The sequence below is a fragment of the Syngnathoides biaculeatus genome, chromosome 18 (assembly GCF_019802595.1).
Source record: "Syngnathoides biaculeatus isolate LvHL_M chromosome 18, ASM1980259v1, whole genome shotgun sequence".
Classification (NCBI taxonomy): domain Eukaryota; kingdom Metazoa; phylum Chordata; class Actinopteri; order Syngnathiformes; family Syngnathidae; genus Syngnathoides; species Syngnathoides biaculeatus.
In genome coordinates this window covers 2,986,267-3,008,498 of record NC_084657.1, presented here as the reverse complement: position 1 = coordinate 3,008,498, position 22,232 = coordinate 2,986,267, and the positions used below count along the sequence as shown (strand labels likewise).

At 41.6% G+C, this 22,232-nt stretch overlaps 1 protein-coding gene across 1 annotated transcript in view; it reads right to left on the bottom strand.

Moving 5' to 3' along the window:
- Positions 1-21,338, bottom strand: part of cxadr (CXADR Ig-like cell adhesion molecule) — a 63,993-nt gene extending 42,655 nt beyond the window's left edge. The window contains exon 1 of the mRNA XM_061803343.1: positions 21,068-21,338. Within this exon, the coding sequence (XP_061659327.1) occupies positions 21,068-21,119 (52 nt within the window). The 5' untranslated portion in view covers positions 21,120-21,338. The remainder of the gene's footprint in view (positions 1-21,067) is intronic.
- Positions 21,339-22,232: the final 894 nt, after the last annotated feature.

Here is a 22,232-nt window from a genome sequence, read left to right as displayed (position 1 = left end):
AGTGGTGAAACAAATATGATAGCCTCGCCACCGAGGTGAATGCTAGTCACCTCGGTGGCGAGTCTATCAACTAACTAGTATAACTAGCATGCCTAAACATCATCTCATTTCCGTTCTGACTATACTTTACGGAGAAAAGTAGCTACTTGTTTTCTCAAAAATAAAGGTGAGATTTTTCTACATCTTGATTTGGAAAAATTCAAGCACTTTTCTTTTTCTACTTACTAATGTACTGTACCGAGTAATAGAGACAGACCTATGGGGGTCACAAGCCAGTGGAAACTGTAGGATGGTCCCAAACCCGGATAAATACAGAGCTTTGCATCAGGAAGGGCATCCATCTCAAAACTTTAACCTGCCGGGCTCTGGTGGAAATTCAGCTGCTGTGGATCGAAGAAGAAGGAAAGGGGGAAAGCAGGTTCTGAGGTGAGAGAGGAGAGGAAAGCATTGTGCCTAAAATTGAATGTGGGGACTTTGAACGTTGGGGCAATGACATGAAAATCTCGGGAGTTGGATGACATGATGATTAGGAGAAAGGCTGATTTATTGTATGTTCAGGAGACCAGGTGGAAAGGCAGTAATGATGGGACTTTGAGGCCAGAGTTTACATTATTTTACCATGGTGTAAATGGGAAGAGAACTTGAGTGGGGGTTGAAGTAACTGAGCATCCCAGACACAGAGAGAGTTGTGACGATGCAGATTGTAATTAGACTTTATGCCAATCTGATCAATGTGATTAGATTCGCTCAATAATTAGCACTTTATGCTGATCGACTTTCATGACATAATTCGCCGACATCAATCACCTACGCACAAGTCATTTAACTTTGCATTGTAGTCGTTTATCAATCCAAAAGACAGATTATTTGTAGCCTTGTTACGTGTCTTCTGGCGCAGTACTGCAACTATCTGATGGCCAATAACATTTTTTCAATCTTCTCAGTGAAAAAAAATGTCCTCTGTGTGGGACCATTTTGCAGCATCAGACAATCAACACGCAAGTTATTTGCTAAAGTACATCATTTAAATGCTTCAACACAACAAATTAGATCAGGCATCGGAAACTACACAAGGAGGAGCATAGCGTGTCCAAGAAATGCAGGATGGAGGGGTGAAAAGAACAAGGCAAATGTCAAAAGAACGCAAACTCTGGACAACACTAATCCATGTACCTGGGAGAAAGTTAAGAGTATGGATCCCATTAAGAGTATTTGTTAAAGTAATTTAATTACAGTAAGTATGCAACCCAGTATTTTTGTTGTGTTTTAATGTTGATTTGACCCTAATACATACAATAAAGGAGCAATTTTCTAAATGGACACATTGCTCCATTTTGTGATCAGGTTGGTGATCGGTTATAATTTTTTTTAAAACTTGCTGATAGGTGATCGTTCCCAAAAATCCCAATCTTGTAAAGCCTAATTGCAACGGATATCATGGTGAAGGATATCCAGGTGATGAAAAAGTAACGGGTATGAACGGAATCTAGGAAATTAACTTGAAGGGGCAGATGGTGGGAGACTTTGCAAAAAGGATGGAAATAGCTATAGTGAAATTTTTTTCCAGAAAAGGCATGAACAAAGGTTAACCTGCAAGAGCAGAGGTCAAAGCACGCAGGTGGATTACAGTTTAGGCAGATGATGTAATCTGAAGGTTACTGACATTCAGGTAGTGGTTGGGGACTGTGTTGCTAGACAGCATAGGATGGTAGTGTGTGGGATGACTCTGGTGGTGGGGATGAAGATTAAGAAGACAAAAAGTAAAGCAGAGAACCGGGTGGTGGAAGCTGAGAAAGCAAGATTGCTGTGGGCCTTTCAGAAAGACGTGAGACAGAATCTCAGTGGACAGGAGGAGCCTCTAGAAAGGTGGACCACTACAGCCACAGTGCTCAGAGAGACAAGCAGGAAAGTACTTGGTGTATCTTTTGGGAGGAAAGGAGAGGAGGAGATTTGGTGGTGGAACCTTTAAGTATAGGAAATCATACAAGGACAAAGGTTAGCAAAGAAGAACTGCAGAAGAAAACATACAACTGAGGAGAGGAGAAATTAATACATTGAGATGCGACCGGGTGACGGTCGAGGGGGCAAAGGCCAAACAAGAGGCAGATGATGAATTGAATGTCACGTTGGACACTAAAGAAGGAGAAAAGGATCTATAAAGGTGGGATAAAGATGGGAATGATGCACAGCAGGTTAGGGTGATTAAGGATAGAGATGACAAAGGAGTTTAAGATGGAGGTGGGACTGCATCAGGGATCGTTAGACTGGAACCCCCATGGACCATGATTTTTGCAGATGACGTGATCTGAAGTGAAATAAGGGAGCAGGTCGAGAAACCGTAAGAAAGGTGGAGGCTTAACAGTGGAAAGGAAAGGAATGAGGATTAGGTACGAATATGTGCCCATGAATGACAGGGGTGAAGGGGGAAAAGTGAGGCTATAGGGAAAAGAGATAGCAAGAGTGGAGGACTTTAAATACTTGGAGTCAACAGTACTTAGCAACGGTGAGTGTGGTAGGGAAGATATGGGTCTAAGCAGCTTGGAATGGGTGGAGGAAGGTGTCTGTTGTGTTATGTCCGCTGTCTGAGTTACTGCTAAAATGAAGGGCAAAGTTTATAAAACAGTGTTGAGGCCAGCCATGGTGTACGGATTAGAGACGTTGGTTACTAAAGAGACAATAGGAAGCAGAGCTGGTACCAGCAGAAATGAAGATGGGGTTCTATCTAGGAGCAACTAGGTTGGATTGGAAATGAGCTCAAGAGAGGAACAGCCAAGGTTAGATGTTTTGGAAACAAAGAAAAAGCTACCCGACTTCAACGGTTTGGACACATCCAGAGAAGAGAATGATAGGATAGCAGTAAAAGGATAATGAGGATGGAGTTGCCAGGCAAGAGAGCTAGAGCAAGACCAAGAGAATGTCAATGGGTGTTATCTTTTCTATGTAAGCCTATCTCCTGCATCCTCCCCTGTAACATCAACTGCCCTCAAGATTGAAGATTAACATATAGTTTTGAAAGTCCCATCTTTTGATTGATTTAATGTGACCCTAATTTTTTTTCTCTGGATGATTGCCTCAATGCCACAGCGCATCAAAACAGTGATCACAGCAAAAGGCAAAGAAAAGGGATTCCCAAGGTATTGACGGTTATTACAGTTTCGAAAGTACTATATTTTGATTTATTTAAAGGAAAATTACGGTGGTTTGGAGTAACAATGTATCCAATAGGTCATGTAATATGTACTCTATTTTGACAATGTGATGTTAAATCCTCTCTCATTTAACAGTTTTTGAGAAGATTCTTATCGACAAATACGAATTTTCAGGTGCGCTGCCATTTTCACGAGTCACATGACCTATGTGCACAGATGTGACGTGTTACGTGCCGTTCCAAACACTCCATTACATGGGACGCCATTTATGCCCAGCGTTGATTTCTCGGATTTATCCTCACCTGATGAAGAAATAGCAGTATCGGTTGATCGGGAAGGCGGAGGAATACTTCCATACAGATTTGAACCTGTGGCTGTAAATGTTGAATATTCGGATGGTTCTTCGGGCGGAATGATGTGGCGTCTGACGAGCGAGCTCCGGCGAGCGGCAGAGCCGTGATCTGAGCTCCGCCGGGCGGCGGAGCAGTGACCTCGCTCCCCCGCGAGCAGGGGCAGAGATTTTGTAAAACCGACTAGAACATCCATTCTTTTACAAATATATTCATAGTATCCCTTCTTTCTAAATGCTCTAAATCTGCCAGTTTTCCTTTAATGTGACCCTAATTTCTCTTTTTCTTCTAAAAAAAAAACCTTAGAAGGAATTGGTGATTTCTTCATAGTGTTCTACCTTATTGAATTCCTGATTGAGTTTTATGAGCCAGAATCCCAAATTATGTAAAAACCAAAATAGTTTATATTGTTTAAATTGTGGTCCGTCAATCTATGAATGTTTATTGTTGAATGCCATTGTGGATATAAATGAACAATTCCATGAAATTCCAATTTTTTTTAAGGGGCCATCACAAAGAATTTATTTGTTCTGTAAAATTCCTAAAAAGTTTTTTTAATACGGTGTACATTTTACACCCAAACCATTCTGTCAAAGGCAGTCCCGCGTGTACATTATTTCAATGCTTCTGCTGAAAGCCCCGAAGGAATATGTGCAGAGATGGAAAGTACTTTGTAAAAGCGACAAGAACATCCATTCTTTTACAAATATATTCATAGCATCCCTTCTTTCTAAATGCTCTAATTCTGCCAAAAGCATTCCCACTGGCAAGAGTGAGGACTAATCTTTCCACAGAATGTCCCTTCCTGTCTTGTGTGTGAAGGAGGAGACACTCCAACAGGACATCAAGATAAAAACGCTGTTAACAGATAAAATGGATAATCCCGTTTTGTCTTCTACACTTTATCTCGGCACAGACCGACAGCCAGACCAGATGTTCCAAAGCTGGAGTCTCTTCTTCACTCAGAGGTTCTTGAAGGCCAAAGTAGTAAACACACCTGGGTGATGAACCCTGTAGGATGCCACAGGCGAAGACTGTCAGCTGCTATTACAGCTTAACATAGGCCCCTGGTTTTATTCATGCCTCCAGCTCACACACTCAGCACAGATGTAAGAAGGATGCACAAAACAAATACTCCACATACAATGTTAAGAGACAAGATGCAATTGGGAATGTTAAAAATAACCCTGCTGAACTAGTTGAAATATCCCAAACAAAGTGGCAATCCAGTGAGCAATGACACACTATGAAGACATGTAGCCCACACGCGACTCAGCTATGTATGAGATGATTTGTTTAAGAGAAATAAGGATGAGGAAGAGTCGTCTGGAAAGTCGAGATAAATGCTAAAAGCCCATTAAGATGCAGAGCCCTGATCCTTACAAATTTCAGCACTTGTCAGTTTGTCTATTTAGGTCATTTTATCCCAACAACACACTACCAAACCCAAACATCTGTAAATAGTATTATGAAAAGCAGGCTGTTCATATATAATGGGAACTATAGGAATTAAGAACATTCCGCATCAACACATTTATGTACTTCTAATCAATCGTGAACGTGGCCAATCATGAGGGTTGCACAGTAAATCATCATTTAATCGAGATTCAAACCTTTTTTTTTTTTTTTTAAATCTTCAGTGGAGAAAGTGGCTCGGGAAAGACCAGTCTAGGGGTCCTTGCTGAGGCTGCTGCCCTGTGACCTGACCTCCCGCATTAGCAGAAGAAATTCTCCCATTTTTAATGTCGAAAGGATACACAACAGAAACAAAAAAATACAACGATAACATTATTGCCTGCCATGCAAGTCAACTACCAAATCCCTGTAATGGCAAAAGGGAAGTCTGGGTATCCCTGCTAAAGCTACTGCCCCCTTGAGCCAACCCAGAAAAGCGGTAGAAGATGGATGGATGAAAATAATACAATTACACACAAAAACCTATCTGCTGTATTTTTTGTCAACGTTTTTCGTTTAAAAAAATGCTTGCAATATCTTAACATTATGAACTGAAGACAATATGTAATTTTGGTAGAAGTTTTAGGAAGAAAAAAAAAAGATGCGAGGATTTCACGATATTTTTTGCTCATCGTCATTGTGATGAGCACAAATGCAATAGTCACATTGTAGAAAAAGACACTTAGAATCGTGCTCGCAAAACATTCTCCACATAAGAGAAAACGTTGCTGCTTCAATTTATGTCACTCCCAGCTCTTGTTCACTGTAAAACTGCCGCAGAAAAATATTTAAACAATAAATGTCTGCAAACATATGTGGTAGTATACGGGGATGAGAAAAGCTAGGCATGCTAATAAGATTGGCACTGACGATACGATTTACTGTTAATTATAATACTTCAAACAACACAGAGTAGCCCAGATACATTTGTACTTTTTAGTCGCTAAAAGATGCTTGCCACATGCTGTTGTGCACGTTTGTTCATTACGTGGTGTTGTCACAGAGGACGTCCAAGGAGAGCTTGGGGTAACGGTCACGTACTTTCATTTTTAAGCAGGCAACATAACTTGCTAGTCTAGTATAATGCTAGCACTAATGTTTGTACGTCAACATGCAGCCAATCACATCTGTGCAGCTCAGGCCGTAACCACTGACCGCGCACAGAGACAGACGGAAAGAGACAAGGGGAAACATAGCAGAGGAGAGAGAAAGACTTGGTGTAGAGCCCGAGTTAAAAAGAAAGAAATTAGAAAATGATCGATAAAGGAAGATCTGGAAGAAGTGGTTCTGAAAATGGAACAGCCAGACATTTTTGTACCCACTTCTCATTGGAAAGTTTGCACTGGGAACACTCATTAAAGTGCATATACAGTCAATGAAACGCTATTATGAAGCAAAACAAATGTTTTGAACACAAAAATAAATACGGTTCAAAAGATTTTCAAATTCAAAAATTCAAATATATGAAAATGATTGAGAAGTCCCTGTTGTCTGAAGATCTCAAACAGTAAAAAGGACACTCAAGCTTTATTTTTATCAAGTTAACCACATCATCTACAGTAAACACGTAACACTCTTTTCATTGACTTGCAGTAATTCTGAAATTAAAATTAAAATGAAATGAAACTTCTGAAGTTATTTAGTAAATGAGAGAACATTACAAAGTTATGCTCATATCTTTGATTCCCGTGGCAGAATTTGTCAGATGTGTACAACTTCTTAAAGAAAATGGAGGATCAGGCAAAAAAAAAAATAACCAAACTACCGTAATTTCCAGACTATAAACCACGACGTTTGTCACACGCTTTCAATCCTGCAGCTTATGCAAAGATGCAGCTAATTTATGCATTTTTTTCTGATGGCTGCAAGGGGCGGTCGCAGTGAAAAGTTAAGAGTGAGACAGGTGTGTCGAGGAAGACCCAAGTTTGATGTGACTTCACGCTTTGTGTGTGAACAAAATTAGCATGAACAGACCCTCATCATGGAAATTGGAAGAAGAAATGCATCTGACACAGCTTTCAAGTTAAAAGCAATCAAGCTGCCCGATAAATAGGGAAACAGAGCTGCTGCACGTAAAATTGGCATAAATGAATCGATGGTGAGATGCTGGAAACGTCAGCGGGAAGAACTGGAGCAATGTAAAAAGACGAAAAAAGCTTTCAGAAGTAATAAAAGCAGATGGACTGAACTGTGTTGCTGCCGCGTCTCAGTGAATTTTACCAGTTTTTTGGTTTTTTTTTTTGACCCAGCCCTGTTAGTGCTGTGCTGCTACCGTATTGCTGCTGTGTTACTGCTGCGTCACAGGCAGTAAGGTTATATTATTAAAACTATGAAAACCCTGTGTACAGTCTTTCTTTGTAAATACCTCGTGTTCCAACGTGGGAACATGCGGCTTATAGGCAGGTGTGGCTTACGTATGTAGAAAATTGTTTTCGACTTATAATCAGGTGCATCTTATATTCCAGAAATTACACTATTTTGAATGGAATTCCAATTAAACTAAAGCATTTCAGAAATGTACAATTGTAAACCATAACCATCAAGAAAATAATGAGATGGTCCTTGCTCAGTCCTTAGTCATATTAAACAGTAAAATAAATGAGTATTGAACAAATTCTGGCGGCACAGTGGAGCAACTGATTAGAGTGTTGACCTCACAGTCCTGAGGACTGGGGTTCAAATCCCGCCCCCACATCCCAAAAACATGCATTAATGGAGACTCTAAACTGCCCTTAGGTATGATTGTGATTGTGACTGTTGTCTGTCTCTATGTGCCCTGCGATTGGCTGGCGAGCAGTTCACGGTGTACCCCCGCCTCCAGCCCGATGATAGCTGGGATAGGCTCCAGCGCTCCCGTGACCTTCGTGAGGATAAGTGGCTCAGAAAATGGATGGATGATTACAAGTAGACAATATCTAGGCTGGCTACTTGCATGTATGTACAGTGAGTACGTAAGGTATGCAGACCCAGTTAAATTATTCAGTTACGGTATATTGCAGTTATTTGCTAAAATCTTTTAAGTTCTTTATTCTCCCTCATTAATCTGCAGACCCCATATTGATGAAAAAATGAATTGTTGAAAAACTTGTAGCTTATGTAAGAAAAACTGAAATATCACACAGCCCTAAGTGTTCAGACCCTTTGCTCAGTATTTAGTAGAAGGGCCCTTTTGAGCTAATACAGCCAAGAGTTTTGGGGGGAATGATGGAACAAGTTTTTGGAAGTCAGGGCTGTGGTTGGGCCATTCAAGAACAGTCATGGAGTTGTTATGAAGCCACTCCGTTATACTAGCTGTGTGCTTAGGGTCATTGTGTTGTTTGAAGGTGAAGCTTTGGCCCAGTCGACGGTCCTGAGCACTCTGGAGAACGTTTTCATTCAGGATATCCTTGTACTTGGCCACATTCATCTTTTCTTCTGTTGCAACCAGTTGTCCTGTCCCTGCAACTGAAAAACACCCCCACTGCATGATGGTGCCACCACCATGCTTCACTGTTGGGACTATATTGGACAGGTGAGGAGCAGTGCCTGGTTTGAAGTAAGGCCAACATTTTCATCATGGTCTCAATGGAACAGAGGGAAATGGAGATGATTCTGATTCTGAGGCTTTGTGTATCCACTGTATATCACAAGAGATCGAGACGAGATAAGACGAGATGATTTTGTCTTTTCAGTATTTGAAATCAAACTATAGAAGAACCGGTTTATGTTTTAATGACAAATCATAAGGCAGAAAGCATTACCGTTTCCCATTTTCATTACCGTTACTACTATGGCGCAGCAGGAGATAGACCTTGGCAGCAGACAAAAGAAGAAGTTAAAAACAAACGGGATGCAGAAGAGGTCATGACTCAGAAAAAGAAGACAATGCATAAGTTATGGTACAGTGAAACATGGTGGAAGGCAGACCAGGTGAGTACGATATTTTTTCACCAACAGAAATGGAGTAGGGCAGAGGTGGGCTCGCATTATATTTTTTTATGCAGATGAAAATTTTAATTGAGGTAAATTCTATGCAATGTAGAAAAATCTGTCCATAATCACAATTACTGTTGTTTTAGTAGTTTAAATTTTGGAGGGGTCTTGCATGCATCAGAATACATTTGGATTGTTCCTGCTTACAATTTCTAAGGCTGCAATGGCTTGGATATGTGTATTGGTCATTTTTAATAGGTATTTATTGATTGCTTGAAATGATGGGAATATTTTTGGTGATAAAAGGCTCAGACTCCTGGGTGTTTTTAATGGTGTAGAATTCCTATTATACTTGGGTTAATGATGGGCAAGAGGCTGCTGAGTCATCCAATTACAAAGCCCTGTACTGCATACATTACTGAAAGGCACATGGAGATAGAAAAGCTCGAAACGCCAGCTTTATTAAGTCTTATTTTATTCCTCTGAAACAGCTAATAGTGATTGACTGCTCCTTCAGCAGCCAAACAAGATTAAGACATCCATATATTGGCGTATTTACTGCGGTCAACAAGGTCTTACGATCCAAAGGGTTAGAGTGATGCTGAAAAGGTAATAATGGCTGGAGCCCCACAAATCCTGAGCTGGCCTAGACTAAGCAACTCAACTCGGATGCGACAGGGTTACATCAAGAATATGAAATGAACAAAATAAAACTGACAAGCAAACACATAAAGATCTGAATGGCTGAGTATAGTACGGAGCCAGTCTCAATCCCTTTGTCCGGTGTATATCACATGCATTGGCAATTATAAATAAACAAACCTAAAAAAAGCATCCCTTGAGACAAATTTACGGGGGACTCAACAGACATGATTTGCCTTTTACGACATGCTTAGTTGACAATGTGTCATGTTTTTTAATGAGCTAGGTGTGCTAAAAATGTCTCCATCAACATCTGTTTTAACCACTCCTGCTCTCAAATGCCCTCTCCCTCTTACAGGCACCTTTTCAGAACCATAACATTTTTCAAGATTAGACAAACAATTAACGCTAATGTTCTTAGGAGGGAGAGTTAAGGTTTACTGCTGGAGGAGACAACGCAATTATCTTCCCACAACTCAGCTCTGAGAAGGAATGCCTGGACATTGGCTGATAATGTGACATGAACAAAACAATATGGTTGGCTTGTCTGCAAAATTTGTCCAATGAGGGTTGGAACTAGCAGCAAAAGATAAGCTGTCATGATAAATTGTCAACAAATAGCAAACAATGTTGCCATCGCTCTCTAAAGCCTAAACCTTATCAGTTTTTAAGCAAAGCAAATTTATTTGTATGGCACATTTCATACACAAGGTAACTCAATCCACTTTCCATGATTACGTTAAAACACTTGTAAAAGTACAATTAAAACAGTCTTTTGTGCAACAAATCAGTGCAAAGTGAAAGCACTCTAAAACACATGAGGAAAAAAAAAAGACTTTTTAATCTGGATTTGAAAACACACACAACTGACGTCACCTCTGTTGGCAACTTATTCCACTTTTTCGCAGCATAATAAGCATAATAGCTAAATGCTGCTTCACCATATTGCTGAGGATCACAACTAAAGGCAATTTAGAAGCTCCAATTAATGCATGTTTTTGGGATGTGGGAGGAAACTGGAATGCTGTGATCTCCGGTATCAAAAGCTGCACTGAGATTCAACATGAACAAAATTGACACCTTTCCTGAGTCAGTATTCAATCTTATATCATTTAGCACTTTGATCAGAGCAGATCCTGTACTGTGATGAGTTTGGAAATTTGTCGTAAAGTCCATTTCATTCAAGAAATTGCTGAGTTGATTAAAAATAACTTTCTCAACAATCTTGGCTATGCAGGGAGATTAGAGATGGGTCTGTATCTTGCTCACACGGAATCATCCAGTGCTCTGTTTTTCAGTAGAGGCTTAACAGCAGCGACTTGAAGAGCATTCGGAAACTCCCTGGACTGAAGTGAGCAATTGATTATTTGTTGCAAATCAGCTAGCACTAATTTCACAACAGTTTTGAAAAAGTCAGATGGTATTGTGTCAAGACAGCTCATTGATGGTTTCAGGTGCCGAAAAGTGTTCTCTAGTTTTTAGGTCAAAACTATCAAACTCTGATGTGGTAATACTGCTTTCCCTGGGTGGCTTCAGTTGTAGTATCATTTGTGCTGATATTTAACCTGATGGATTGTATTTTTTCACAAAAGTAACAGGCAAACATTGCATTTATCATCTGTTTTGAGTTCTGCAGCTCTCTGATTTGGGGTGGGGCGAGGGTGATTTTGTTAACCGCAGCAGAGTGTGAGCATTGTCGAGGTTCTTACTGATGATTTGAGAAAAGTGTTGCTGTGTATCCCTGACTAACTCTTGGTTAGAATTACCAAGACAGTGTCTGCAGAAGTCATAGTCAATTTGGAGTTTCGTTTATCTCCACTTCCATTCTGCTTTCCTACACTTTGATTTAGAGCTCTTGACCATCATTGTGCTCCTCCATGGCGTTTTAGGTCGCCTCAAGACGGTGTTGGTTTTAACAGGAGCAACAGCATACATGGCAATTGAGATTTTTGAGGTCAAATTGTCCAAAAGTTCATCAATTGTCTCAGCATTCATAGTTTGTGGCACAGTCTCCATAAACGTACTGGCACTCTGCTCATTTATGTACCTTTTCTTAATAGACATTGAGGTTGTCTGAAATTTTGGAAGAATCTGTAATTCAAAAAATACACAAAAAACGGTCGCAAATAGCCATATTCTTAATGTCAATTGAAAGAATGTAAAGCAGGGGTCGGGAAGCTATGGCTCGTGAGCCATACCTGGCTCCTTTGGTGGTTGCGTATGGCTCGCAGAGCCCTCATAACGACAAACTGTAATAAGCAGGGGTGCTCAATGTGTCCATCACAATCGACCGGTAGAGGCAGTTCTCGTCGATCGCGTGACGGTGTGCCCGAAAAAAAAAAGATGTCAGTCTGATGTCTTTTTTTTTTTTTAACATTTTGGCTTTTCTTCCTAGTTTACCTTGCACTGCCCCACTCTCCGCTCATAAAGGGGTACACTTCTTCTTTTCCTTTCGGCTTGTCCCGTTAGGGGTCGCCACAGCGTGTCATCTTTTGCATCTTCCTCTCTAACACCCACAGCCCTCATGTCCTCCCTCACAACATCCATCCAGCTTTTCTTTGGTCTTCCTCTCGCCCTTTCGCCTGGCAGCTCCATCCTCAGCACCCTTCTACGAATATACTCACTCTCTTACCTCTGGACATGTCCAAACCATCAAAGTCTGCTCACCCGAACCTTGTCTCCAAAACACCCAACTTTGGCTGTCCCTCTAATGAGCTAATTTCTAATCCTCTCCAACCTGCTCACTCAGAGCGAGAACCTCAACATCTTCATTACTGCTACCTCCAGTTCTGCTTCCTGTTGTTTCTTTAGAGCCACCGTCTCTAATCCGTACATCATGGCCGGCCTAGCCACTGTTTTATAAACTTTGCCCTTCATCCTAGTGGAGACTCTTCTGTCACATAGATCACCAGACACCTTTCGCCAACTGTTCCACCCCGCTTGCACCCGTTTCTTCATTTCCTTACCACACTCTCCATTGCTCTGTATTGTTGACCGCAAGTATTTGAAGTCGTCCACCCTCACTATCTAATCTCCCTGTAGCACTCACTCTTCCCCCTCCACGCACATATATTCTGTTTTAATTCAGATCATCTTCATTTATCTCCTTTCCAGTGCATGCCTCCATCTTTATAATTGTTCCTCCACCTGCTCCCTGCTTTCACTGCATATCACAATATCATCTCCGAACATCATAGTCCAAGGGGATTCCAGTCTAACCTCATCTGTCAGCCTATCCATTACCACTGCAAACATGAAGGGGCTCAGAGCTGATACCTGATGCAATCCCACCTTCACCTTAAAGTCCACCACCATCTGTCCCTCAAAGTTCCTTTCCTGGATGCCGTACTTACCCATCACTTCTTCATCGCCCCTGTTTCCTTCACCAACATGTCTATTACAATCTGCACCAATCACAACTTTCTATCTGTCTGGAATGCTCAGAACTACTTCAAGTTCCTTCCCGAATTTCTCTTTCAACTCTCAGTCACATCCTACCTGTGGGGCATAGCTGCTAATCACATTATACATAATACCCTCAATTTCAAATTTCAGCCGCATCACTCGATCTGATACTCTCTTCACCTCCAAGACATTCTTAGCCAGCTCTTCCTTTAAAATGACCCCTACTCCATTTCTCTTCCCATCTACTCCATGGTAAAATAATTTAAACTCTGCTCCCAAACGTCTAGCCTTACCACCTTTCCACCTCCTCTCTTGGATGCACAATATATCAACCTTTCTCCTAATCATCATGTCAACCAACTCCTGCCCTTTTCCTGTCATAGTTCCAACATTCAAAGTCCCTACATTCAGTTGTAGGCTCTGTGCCTTCCTCCTCTTCTTCTGGCCTCCAAACCGCTTTCCTCCTTCTTTGTCTTCGACCCACAGCTGAATTTCCACCAACGCCCTGCAGATTAATGGTGCCGGGGGGGGGGGGGGGTGTTAACCCGGGCCACGACCAATCTGGTATGGGATTCGTTTGATGAACACTCATTATGTTTGGCACAGTTTTATGCTGGATGCCCTTCCTGACACAACCCTCAGCATTTATCGAGGCTTGGGACTGGCCTACAGATTGCACTGACTTGTGCCACCCATGGGGCTGCAGATAGTCAAATAAAGCCAATCAAAAAACAAAGTCAATACACAAGGTAGACAATTCACATACTACCGTATGCTAAATTAAAGTACTAATCCAGAGGAAATTATTTTGTCTATCATGCGAATGCAGCTAAAACTTCATTAAAAAAATGTTTTAAAAATTCTCAACACAACAAAAATGAAATAAATTAGCGCTGAAGTGCACATTTTCTTTGTAATCCGAATGTCTCCCATGTTGGTTTCAAAGTGAGGCTCTGTTGAAGCTGCTTCCGTGTGACATCACACCTAGACAACCCCAGTAAAAAATGGCTTCCTACATAGACAATTATACACACGAGTGGGATCTAGAGAAGATAGATAGCAGTGATGAGGTTTTTATGGAATGTGTAAATGCTACTGGGTTCTTGTGCGTGCATGAGAGATCACACAGGTTTCCGAAGCAATGAGTGTTTATTCAACTCCGAGGACATGGAACACAGTGAGCGGCTACACATAGACTGCCGCAGGTAAATAACTAGATCATAGATAAGGGACCCAACCCATAACACTGGGAGAGGTGTGTGCCCCTACTCGGCATAGTGACAAACAACCAATATTCTACAGAATGCTCTGTGGAAGACATAGGAACTGAAGGGGAGGAATTTTCTTATCCTTCCCATGTTCCAAAAAGATCCCATGCAGGTGTATTTCAACCATATATGTTCAAATTGGTGTGACGGTCTGAGCGTCAAATGCAACACAAGGACGGGATTTGGCAAGACCTGACGAAGTTGACGTGGAACTTTGCACCTAAAACACAGACTGGTAGGTGCCTCAAGAAATCTACGGACACCTTGTTGACGAAATAATTAATTAAAAACACGTTTAAATGCCTGATGCTGCTTCCACACAACAGTGAGTCGTTTTTGTTGTTGTACTAGCGACTGAGTCGGTGTAAGACAAAAAAGGAAACATTTAGTATCGTTCTGCATTTAAAGATTTAGCCCGTATTTTAAATAATGCACCTAACACTTGAGAGCACACACCGCCATCGTCGAATTTCCGCAAGACCTCAGCGTCAACAGTACACCGACTTTATACAGTGTCCAAATTTTGCCTAAACATCACATGGATACGAATATTAGCTGACATATAGCTGTATCCCTATTGTACTTACATTTAAAACAAGGTAGATACTTGTCAATACTAAACAAGTGAATGGTATGGTATGTGAATGGTACTCTTACTTGCTACCAAAGCCAAGTGAATGCTGCACCGGGTTTTCAAAGCAGTCATCCGTGAAATGCTTGGAATATATTACTGTCTACTTTGATTTGTAAGTCCAATGCACCCGCTTTGTCTTCACAAAACTGGTCCATAACCTGCCTATCAGTTCATGTTTCGGCCCTTCCTGTAAGCTGACTCCGTCAGCCTTTGACGCAGAACTGCCGTATGCAACACGCTTCCTCTTTATCGTTGCTAGCTTCATCACTCTCTGGCTAAATGTTGTCGTGACTTGACATCACATTCCGGAGAGTACCGGAACTTGACGAATCTAAGTGACATTTTGAACAAATTCTTGAGACTGACTTTGACGGCAATTTTTTTCCCCCTTTCTGTTGTGTTGAGAATTTTGTAAAATTTTTTCAATGAAATTTTTGCTACATTTGTGATATAGTCAACTAAAATAAATTTCCTCTGGATTAGTACTTTAAAGTAAATGTTACAGCCCTAACGCAGCCTATCAATGTGGTTTATAATGACAGCATGCTTATGCGCCGCCCATCACCGTAATTTTTTTTCACATGAAGACAGGCCTCTGTCTGGCAAGCATTGTTGGCAAGTGCACATAAGTGTGGACAAATGAAAAATATTCAACCTGCAGACCAGCTGATTGTGAAAACTTGGAACGCACTTCCCATCACATACCACACATTGCGGCGTGTATCTCTGTAGTGACAATGTTCAGTTCCACCTATGCATATGAAAAGTCTCTCACATTTAAAAAAAAAACATTAAACAAACCTAACGTTCACGAATAATGGATGGAAGTAATGACGTATGAAACAGACAAAACTATCAGCAAAGAAGTCGCATTCATGGTATGTACTTTTGTCATCATTGGTTAGCAACATCATAATGTTATTTAAATGAATTTAGATACTTATTGTACTCTTAAAGTGTTGGTCTTACATAAAATGCACATATACTCATGTATTTAGTTTTAAAACTATTGTATGGCTCTTTTGGAATTACATTTTAAATGTTTATGGCTTTCTCAGCCTAAAAGGTTCCCGACCCCTGATGTAAAGCGTTGGCCTCACAGTTCTGAGGACCAGGGTTCAATCCCGGCTGCGGCTGTGTGGAGTTTGCATGTTCTCCCTGTTCCTGCATGTGTTTTCTTCGAGGACTCCGGTTTCCTCTCATATCCCCAAAACATGCATTAATTTGAGACTCTAAATTCCCCTTGGGTGTGCTTGTGAGTGCAAATGGTTGTTTGTTTCTATGAGCCCTGCAATTGGCTGGTAACCAGTTCAGGGTGTACCCCGCCTCCTGCCTGAAGATGGCTGGGATAGGCTCCAGCACTCCGGCAACCCTTGGGAGGATAAGCGGCTCAGAAAATGGATGAATGGATGATTTGGGATAAACAAATGTATCTGTTTGAACATTAAATATCTTGTCTTTGTAGTGTATTCAATTCAATACAGGTTGAACATGATTTGCAAGTCATTATATTCAGTTTTTATTTATTTTTAACAACGTCCCAACTTCATCGGATTTGGGGCTGCAGCTGTCTGAGTGGTGTTGAGAAAATAATATGGTGTGGTCTGACATGGTCATTAAAAAAAATTCGGTGTGCAAGACCCTAAAAATCCTCATGATAGCTACATCTTATTTGTCCCTGATCTCATAATTATTTCCCATTAAGAGCTAAGTGTGCTGGGGGGGTTGAAGATGGTGGGCATCAAGTGGCCAAGTGATGAATGTGCTTTGCGGGTGTTCATCACGCTCGCAGAGCTGTGGCAAGATACCCGATGGACTTGGGAACGTTGGCAGGTTCAGTGCTGCGATGACCTTGCGGAAACGGATATGTTACAAGGATAAAGAGAGGTAAACTCTTCCTTTTGATCCATTAGATGACAACATTTTACAACTGAGGTTTGCCACCTAAAACATTTTTGTCAAATACCCATCTCTCTTACTGAACACACATTGAGGTTTTACACGGTCTCTTGGAAATCACAATATGACAATACAAGGGGTGTGATGAGGCCTGTCATAATTAATTTCCAAACAAGATATATTTCTAGCATAAACTATCACAAACACTTTTTAAATGAAAAATAAGGCCCACCTTTATTATTATTACAGTTTTTTTTTTTGCTTTTAAATCATTCTAGCTTTTATTATTTCCATTATTATACTGTATGTTCCTTTTTTTCTCTCAATTCAATTATTTTTCTTTACTTTGTGATATCGATCCCCCTTGGTCTGAAATTAAAAAAAAATAAGGGCTACAGGTAGGGTTTGGCATTAGGAATGAACTGGAATTGGGACTAACATTCTGGTTCTCCTGTAATCATTGAATTTTAAAAATGTCAGTTCCTAGTTTCTAGTGACTCCAAAGGAGAAAGTGGTAAAAAGCAGTGAAGAAAAATGCAAAGAAAGCGGTGCTTGTGCACAACAGGGGCGTCAAACAAAAGTGTTTTTGTTCAAATAAATGACTAGTCACCTCAATGCAACACTTGGAATAAGGTTATATTGTGGAGAGGACGCTTTCGCGACATGGGGAAGAGGTTTGTCATGTGCCCACCTGCTGAAAGCCTCAGCCTAGGCCATGCCTAACTTCTGTAAACTTAACTGGGCGAGTGTAAAACAATAAAATGCGCCTAAACCAACAGTGAGGCAACTAACAAATTCAATGGTGGGCTACAATCTTGCCAGGGTTGGGAATTTCTGGCATGCGAGGACTCAAGAAAAAGCATTAGTTTGCAAAGTCGCAGTCCAAGGATATTGAAGAGATGTACCCAATGTACCCATGTACAATTTGAGGCGCACATCTCGTCGCCATGCTCAGTGTGGGCGGCAGACTTAAAATGAGGTACGTAAGCATTCAAAGTTTACAACGCCCGGGGGAAGGTTATTTTGCAATCACTATGACCATGAAAGTAGCTCAGCTACTGAAAAGGTGTTTGATGTTGAAATAGTGACCCTATCGAGCAATGTAGTTAGACTGGTATTGAGTCACTAGTATCCACCACTGCTGTGTTTGGTTGTAAACAAAATGCTATCTGCGAGGCACAGCGCAAAATCTCTCGCGCTTGTTTTGATGAGATGAAAAACATAACTTCTTAGGCAACTGGTTCCTAGCCTGGCGATACACAGCCCACAGCCCTACAACCGATGCATCTGTCAATCTAAAATAAAACGTGGTTTTTCTATACTATTGAACACAATACTGTCAGCAGACTGTTTTAGTCGAAATGTGAGAAAACACAAACTTGAGATCTGTCAACGTAAGATTGACTTTGTGACCAAGGAATCTTAATAAAATCTTTCCATTATATTACCACAATAATGCTTTGACAGCATACCAGAAGGAAGTTTTACTCCCCACCTGATAGAAAGGAATAGACTGTGAATACAGATTGGCTGCTCAGCCATTAACTGCACCAAGAAACAAGCACTACTATTAATCATATCAGTTCATTTTGTCATGGGCAGTAATTTTTTCATTCAGTGATTCTTAAATGAAATGGAGGGGAAAGAAAGGGATGAGAGAGGATGGGGAGGTTTTGGCACAATCAGCAGGATTTCTCATTCCTATATCGCTTAACAGGAGTTGGCACTGGGCTCGTGAGGCACAAGCATGCTCAAATATACAGACCCAGGGACTGTGAATATTCCTGCGCGAGCCTCCCCATCCTCAGATTGTGGAGGACAAAGTAGTACTCCTGAGTGTCATCTAATTCCACATGTTCCCGCTTCATTTTCAAGGACGGAGTGAGGGACTGCTTATGTGCAACCTGTTTTCAGGAGGCAAATAATGGCAGTGGACGGCTGGGTCGCGACCGCTGAATGTGACCTAAAGTCATTACAAGCTGTGAGGGGTCCAATGACGATGGCCAACACGGTCCTCTTCAGGCTTCAACCAATCCTTCTTGTTGGACCTATGAACCTTGATGGATTATACTACATTACAAATTCTCACTCAATCATTAAAAAAAAAAAAACACTAGTTATTGTAAAAGGTGCTAAAGAGAACATATATGTAAAAGGGGGAGGGTGGGGTCGCGTTTTTGAAACAAACATACAGGGACGGACTCACACATGCATCGAGTGCATTCACAGGCTCGGTGTGAGCATGTTTTCAAAAGGTAACTAAGCAACCAGCTCTTGGGCACAGCCTTCTGTTATATTCTTATCAGGTATCTTGCCTTCTGCGCTTGCTCCATTTCCTCAGGTTTCTGTTTTTTTTAGGTCACTGACATTGTTCTAATATTGACCTAAAGAGCCAGTGGTAGACATTGAGGGGACAACAGATACAGCAGCAGGTAAAATGAAGGTTAGCTGTAGGTCGGGCGTTTCAGATAGGCGGGAAGATATGCCCGACTGTTCGCGTTCGGAGTGATCACAGATAGCACCAGCAGAGGTCAAGAGACTCACTGATTAATATGTATGGCCAAAAAATTAGATACGTAAACATGTCATTCCTATGATTCCTATTACACTGGAATACGGTTCATCACTTTGAACACCATTTTCCGAACCACGGTGCACGCCAAACAATTGCGCCAAGATGTCAGCTTGCTCGCCAGAAGTGAACCTCCACCAGATGTGCACTGCAAAAGCTTACCAAATGCTTTGATCTTTCCTACATTTAAACAAAGTGAACACACCTATGGATATCAATCTTTTGGCAGTGCGGTAGGAAGCCGAAGCACCCCAAGGAAATGTACACACAAAACATGGAAACAGCTGGGATTCAAACCTAGTCGAACATAACTGTGAGACAGACTTACTAACCACGAGCTCACCGTGCTGCCTTTTTACCTATGGCAGATGAAGAAACATTTCAAAAGGTCCATCCCTATGATCCAACATTTCTCATTAATGCAGTATTTGTTCTGTTAGGTCAACATATTCAGATGGGTGCACTGCAACAGTCACATTGCTAAAAGAAAATAGAGCAGAAACACCCTTACTTGTTATTTCCCCATTTAAGAGCGGTTTGCAGATATTATTTACTCCTCTCGAACGGGGAGAACTGTCAAAAGAATGCTACCAGTTTGACAGATACTGTTCTTGTCTGCTGAAGTGGAACATTGCCCAAATGATGAGGCCGCGCTGCCATTAGGATGGTAATGAGCCCAAACTAGCACGCAGGCACACGAGACAAAAGTGTAAAAAAAAAAAAAAAAAAAACGTGCTCTAAATCTAAACATTGTATTACATACACTCGATGCCACACAGCCTTAACAAAGCATTTCTTTATTACTTGGAGGCTCTGTGGCATCCCTTTAAAAAAAAAACAACAACAACACTCAATTCAGCAAATTGTATCGCGGCAAACGTAGTGAAACAAACACACAATCCACTTTTAGCTATCTTTTATGGTAGGAGGAGTTAGTACTTTAAGTTTCAAAGTAGATTCCTGGACATTAAACACACCCATCTACTTGTCAGCGACACAAGTAGTTTTACAACATTATATATATATATATATATATATATATATGCACACACACACACACATTAACAAACATAACAAAGGTGTGTAAGTTGCCAATCAATACTAAAATAGTCAAACACAAAGACGAGCATATTATATCAGTGGGAGATTGGTTACTTACTCAAATAAAAAGCTGATTTTAGGTTTAACCCACATTAGCACTCTATAGTAAATGTCACTATGGCTGAATAGTAACTAGTATCCAACACAACTAAATCCAAGTTGATATTAGTTTGATTTGGATGGCAGTGAGGAGTTCGAAGCTCTGCAGCCACAGGTTAAAAAGCCCCCGCAGTCTTCGTGTTAGCCAATTCGGGATAAAACAACGTCATCTGTGCATGTTAACAAATTCATTGCTGTAAATATATTTCATTCATTGGGAGGCTCTTTGGCAATTGAGTGAAGCGGAGTTTCGACGTTTGTTTCTGCTGCGATGGTTTTATAAAAACCGACCCGTGTTGGGCAATTTTAATCATGTCTTTTATTATTATTATTTTAATACAGACTAAGCGAGTTGTGTGTAAACCTTGTGCGACTAATGAAGGTCGCGAGAATACAACAAAAGTTACCAACACTTTCAAAGCCTTGAAACAAAGCAAGTGTCCGGGTTGTCGAAACGGCCCGGCGAGGCTTTTGACCACTCGGTGGTGTGAGGAAAAAAAAAAAAAAGAAAATAATATCAAATACAAGAAATATCGTCGGAAAGCGAAGTAGTATTTATTTGCGGTGGGGGGGAAACTTACCTCCCAAAAGGCTCAGCAGCAAAAAGCACAAGCAGGCGTTCGGTACCTCCATATTTTCAGTCTAAAGTCCTTTCGGCGAAACTTGGGTTGGGGAAAACTTGTGGCGTGTTTGAAAAGAGAGAGAGCGAGCGAGAGAGCGAGCGAGCGAGAGAGGAAGGCGGTGGCAGCGGTCGCCAAGCAAGCATCGAGACCAGGCCGCTCCTCCTCCTTCTTCTCCTCCTCGTCGTCCTCCTCCACGTCCACGTCCTCCTCCTCCTCTCTGCAGGTGCACAGGGAGCCGCAGGGTGTCACGTGACCCGTTGCTCCACTTCAACCATTTACGTTGCTGCCATCTGGCGGAAGAATACATTACTTACAAGGCATCGCTCCGGTACTTTGTCTCCTCTTTCTCAACTTCCATCCATCCATTTTCTTCACTGCTTATCCTCACGAGGGTCGCGGGGAGTGCTGGAGCCTATCCCAGCTGTCAGCGGCAGGAGGCAGGGTACACCCTGAACTGGTTGCCAACCAATCACAGGGCACATGGAGACAAACAACCACACTCACAATCACACCTAAGGGCAATTTAGAGTGTCCAATTAATGTTGCATGTTTTTCGGATGTGGGAGGAAACCGGAGTGCCCGGAGAAAACCCACGCAGGTACGGGCAGAACATGCAAACTCTACACAGGCGGGATCGGGATTGAACCCGGAACCTCACAACTGTGAGGCCAACACTTTACGAGGTGAGGCCACCGTGTCACGGGCGTGCGAAAGCTTATCCCGGATTGTCATCGGGCAGGAGGCGGAGTACACCTTGAACTGATTGCAAGCCAATCAACAGAGCACATAGTGGCAAACAAGCATTCGCAGTCCCAATCATATCTAAGGACAATTTAGAGTCTCCAATTAGCGCATGTTTTTAGGATGCGGGAGAAACCCGGAGAAAACTCTGGCAGGGTCATAATTTGAGCTCCGGTCCTTAAAACTGTGAGGCCAACGCTCCGACCAGATGCCCCACCGTTCCGCCCGCACAGATCCACACGTTATTTGAAAAATGCACTTCAGCCACTTGTTGGCGCTGACTGCACAAGTGAAAATCCTTTTGTTGTCTCTCCAGGTGCTTCCTTTCATCCACATTCCGGGCTCCATCTTTCCCAAGAAGACGACACAAACGTGGCTTCTG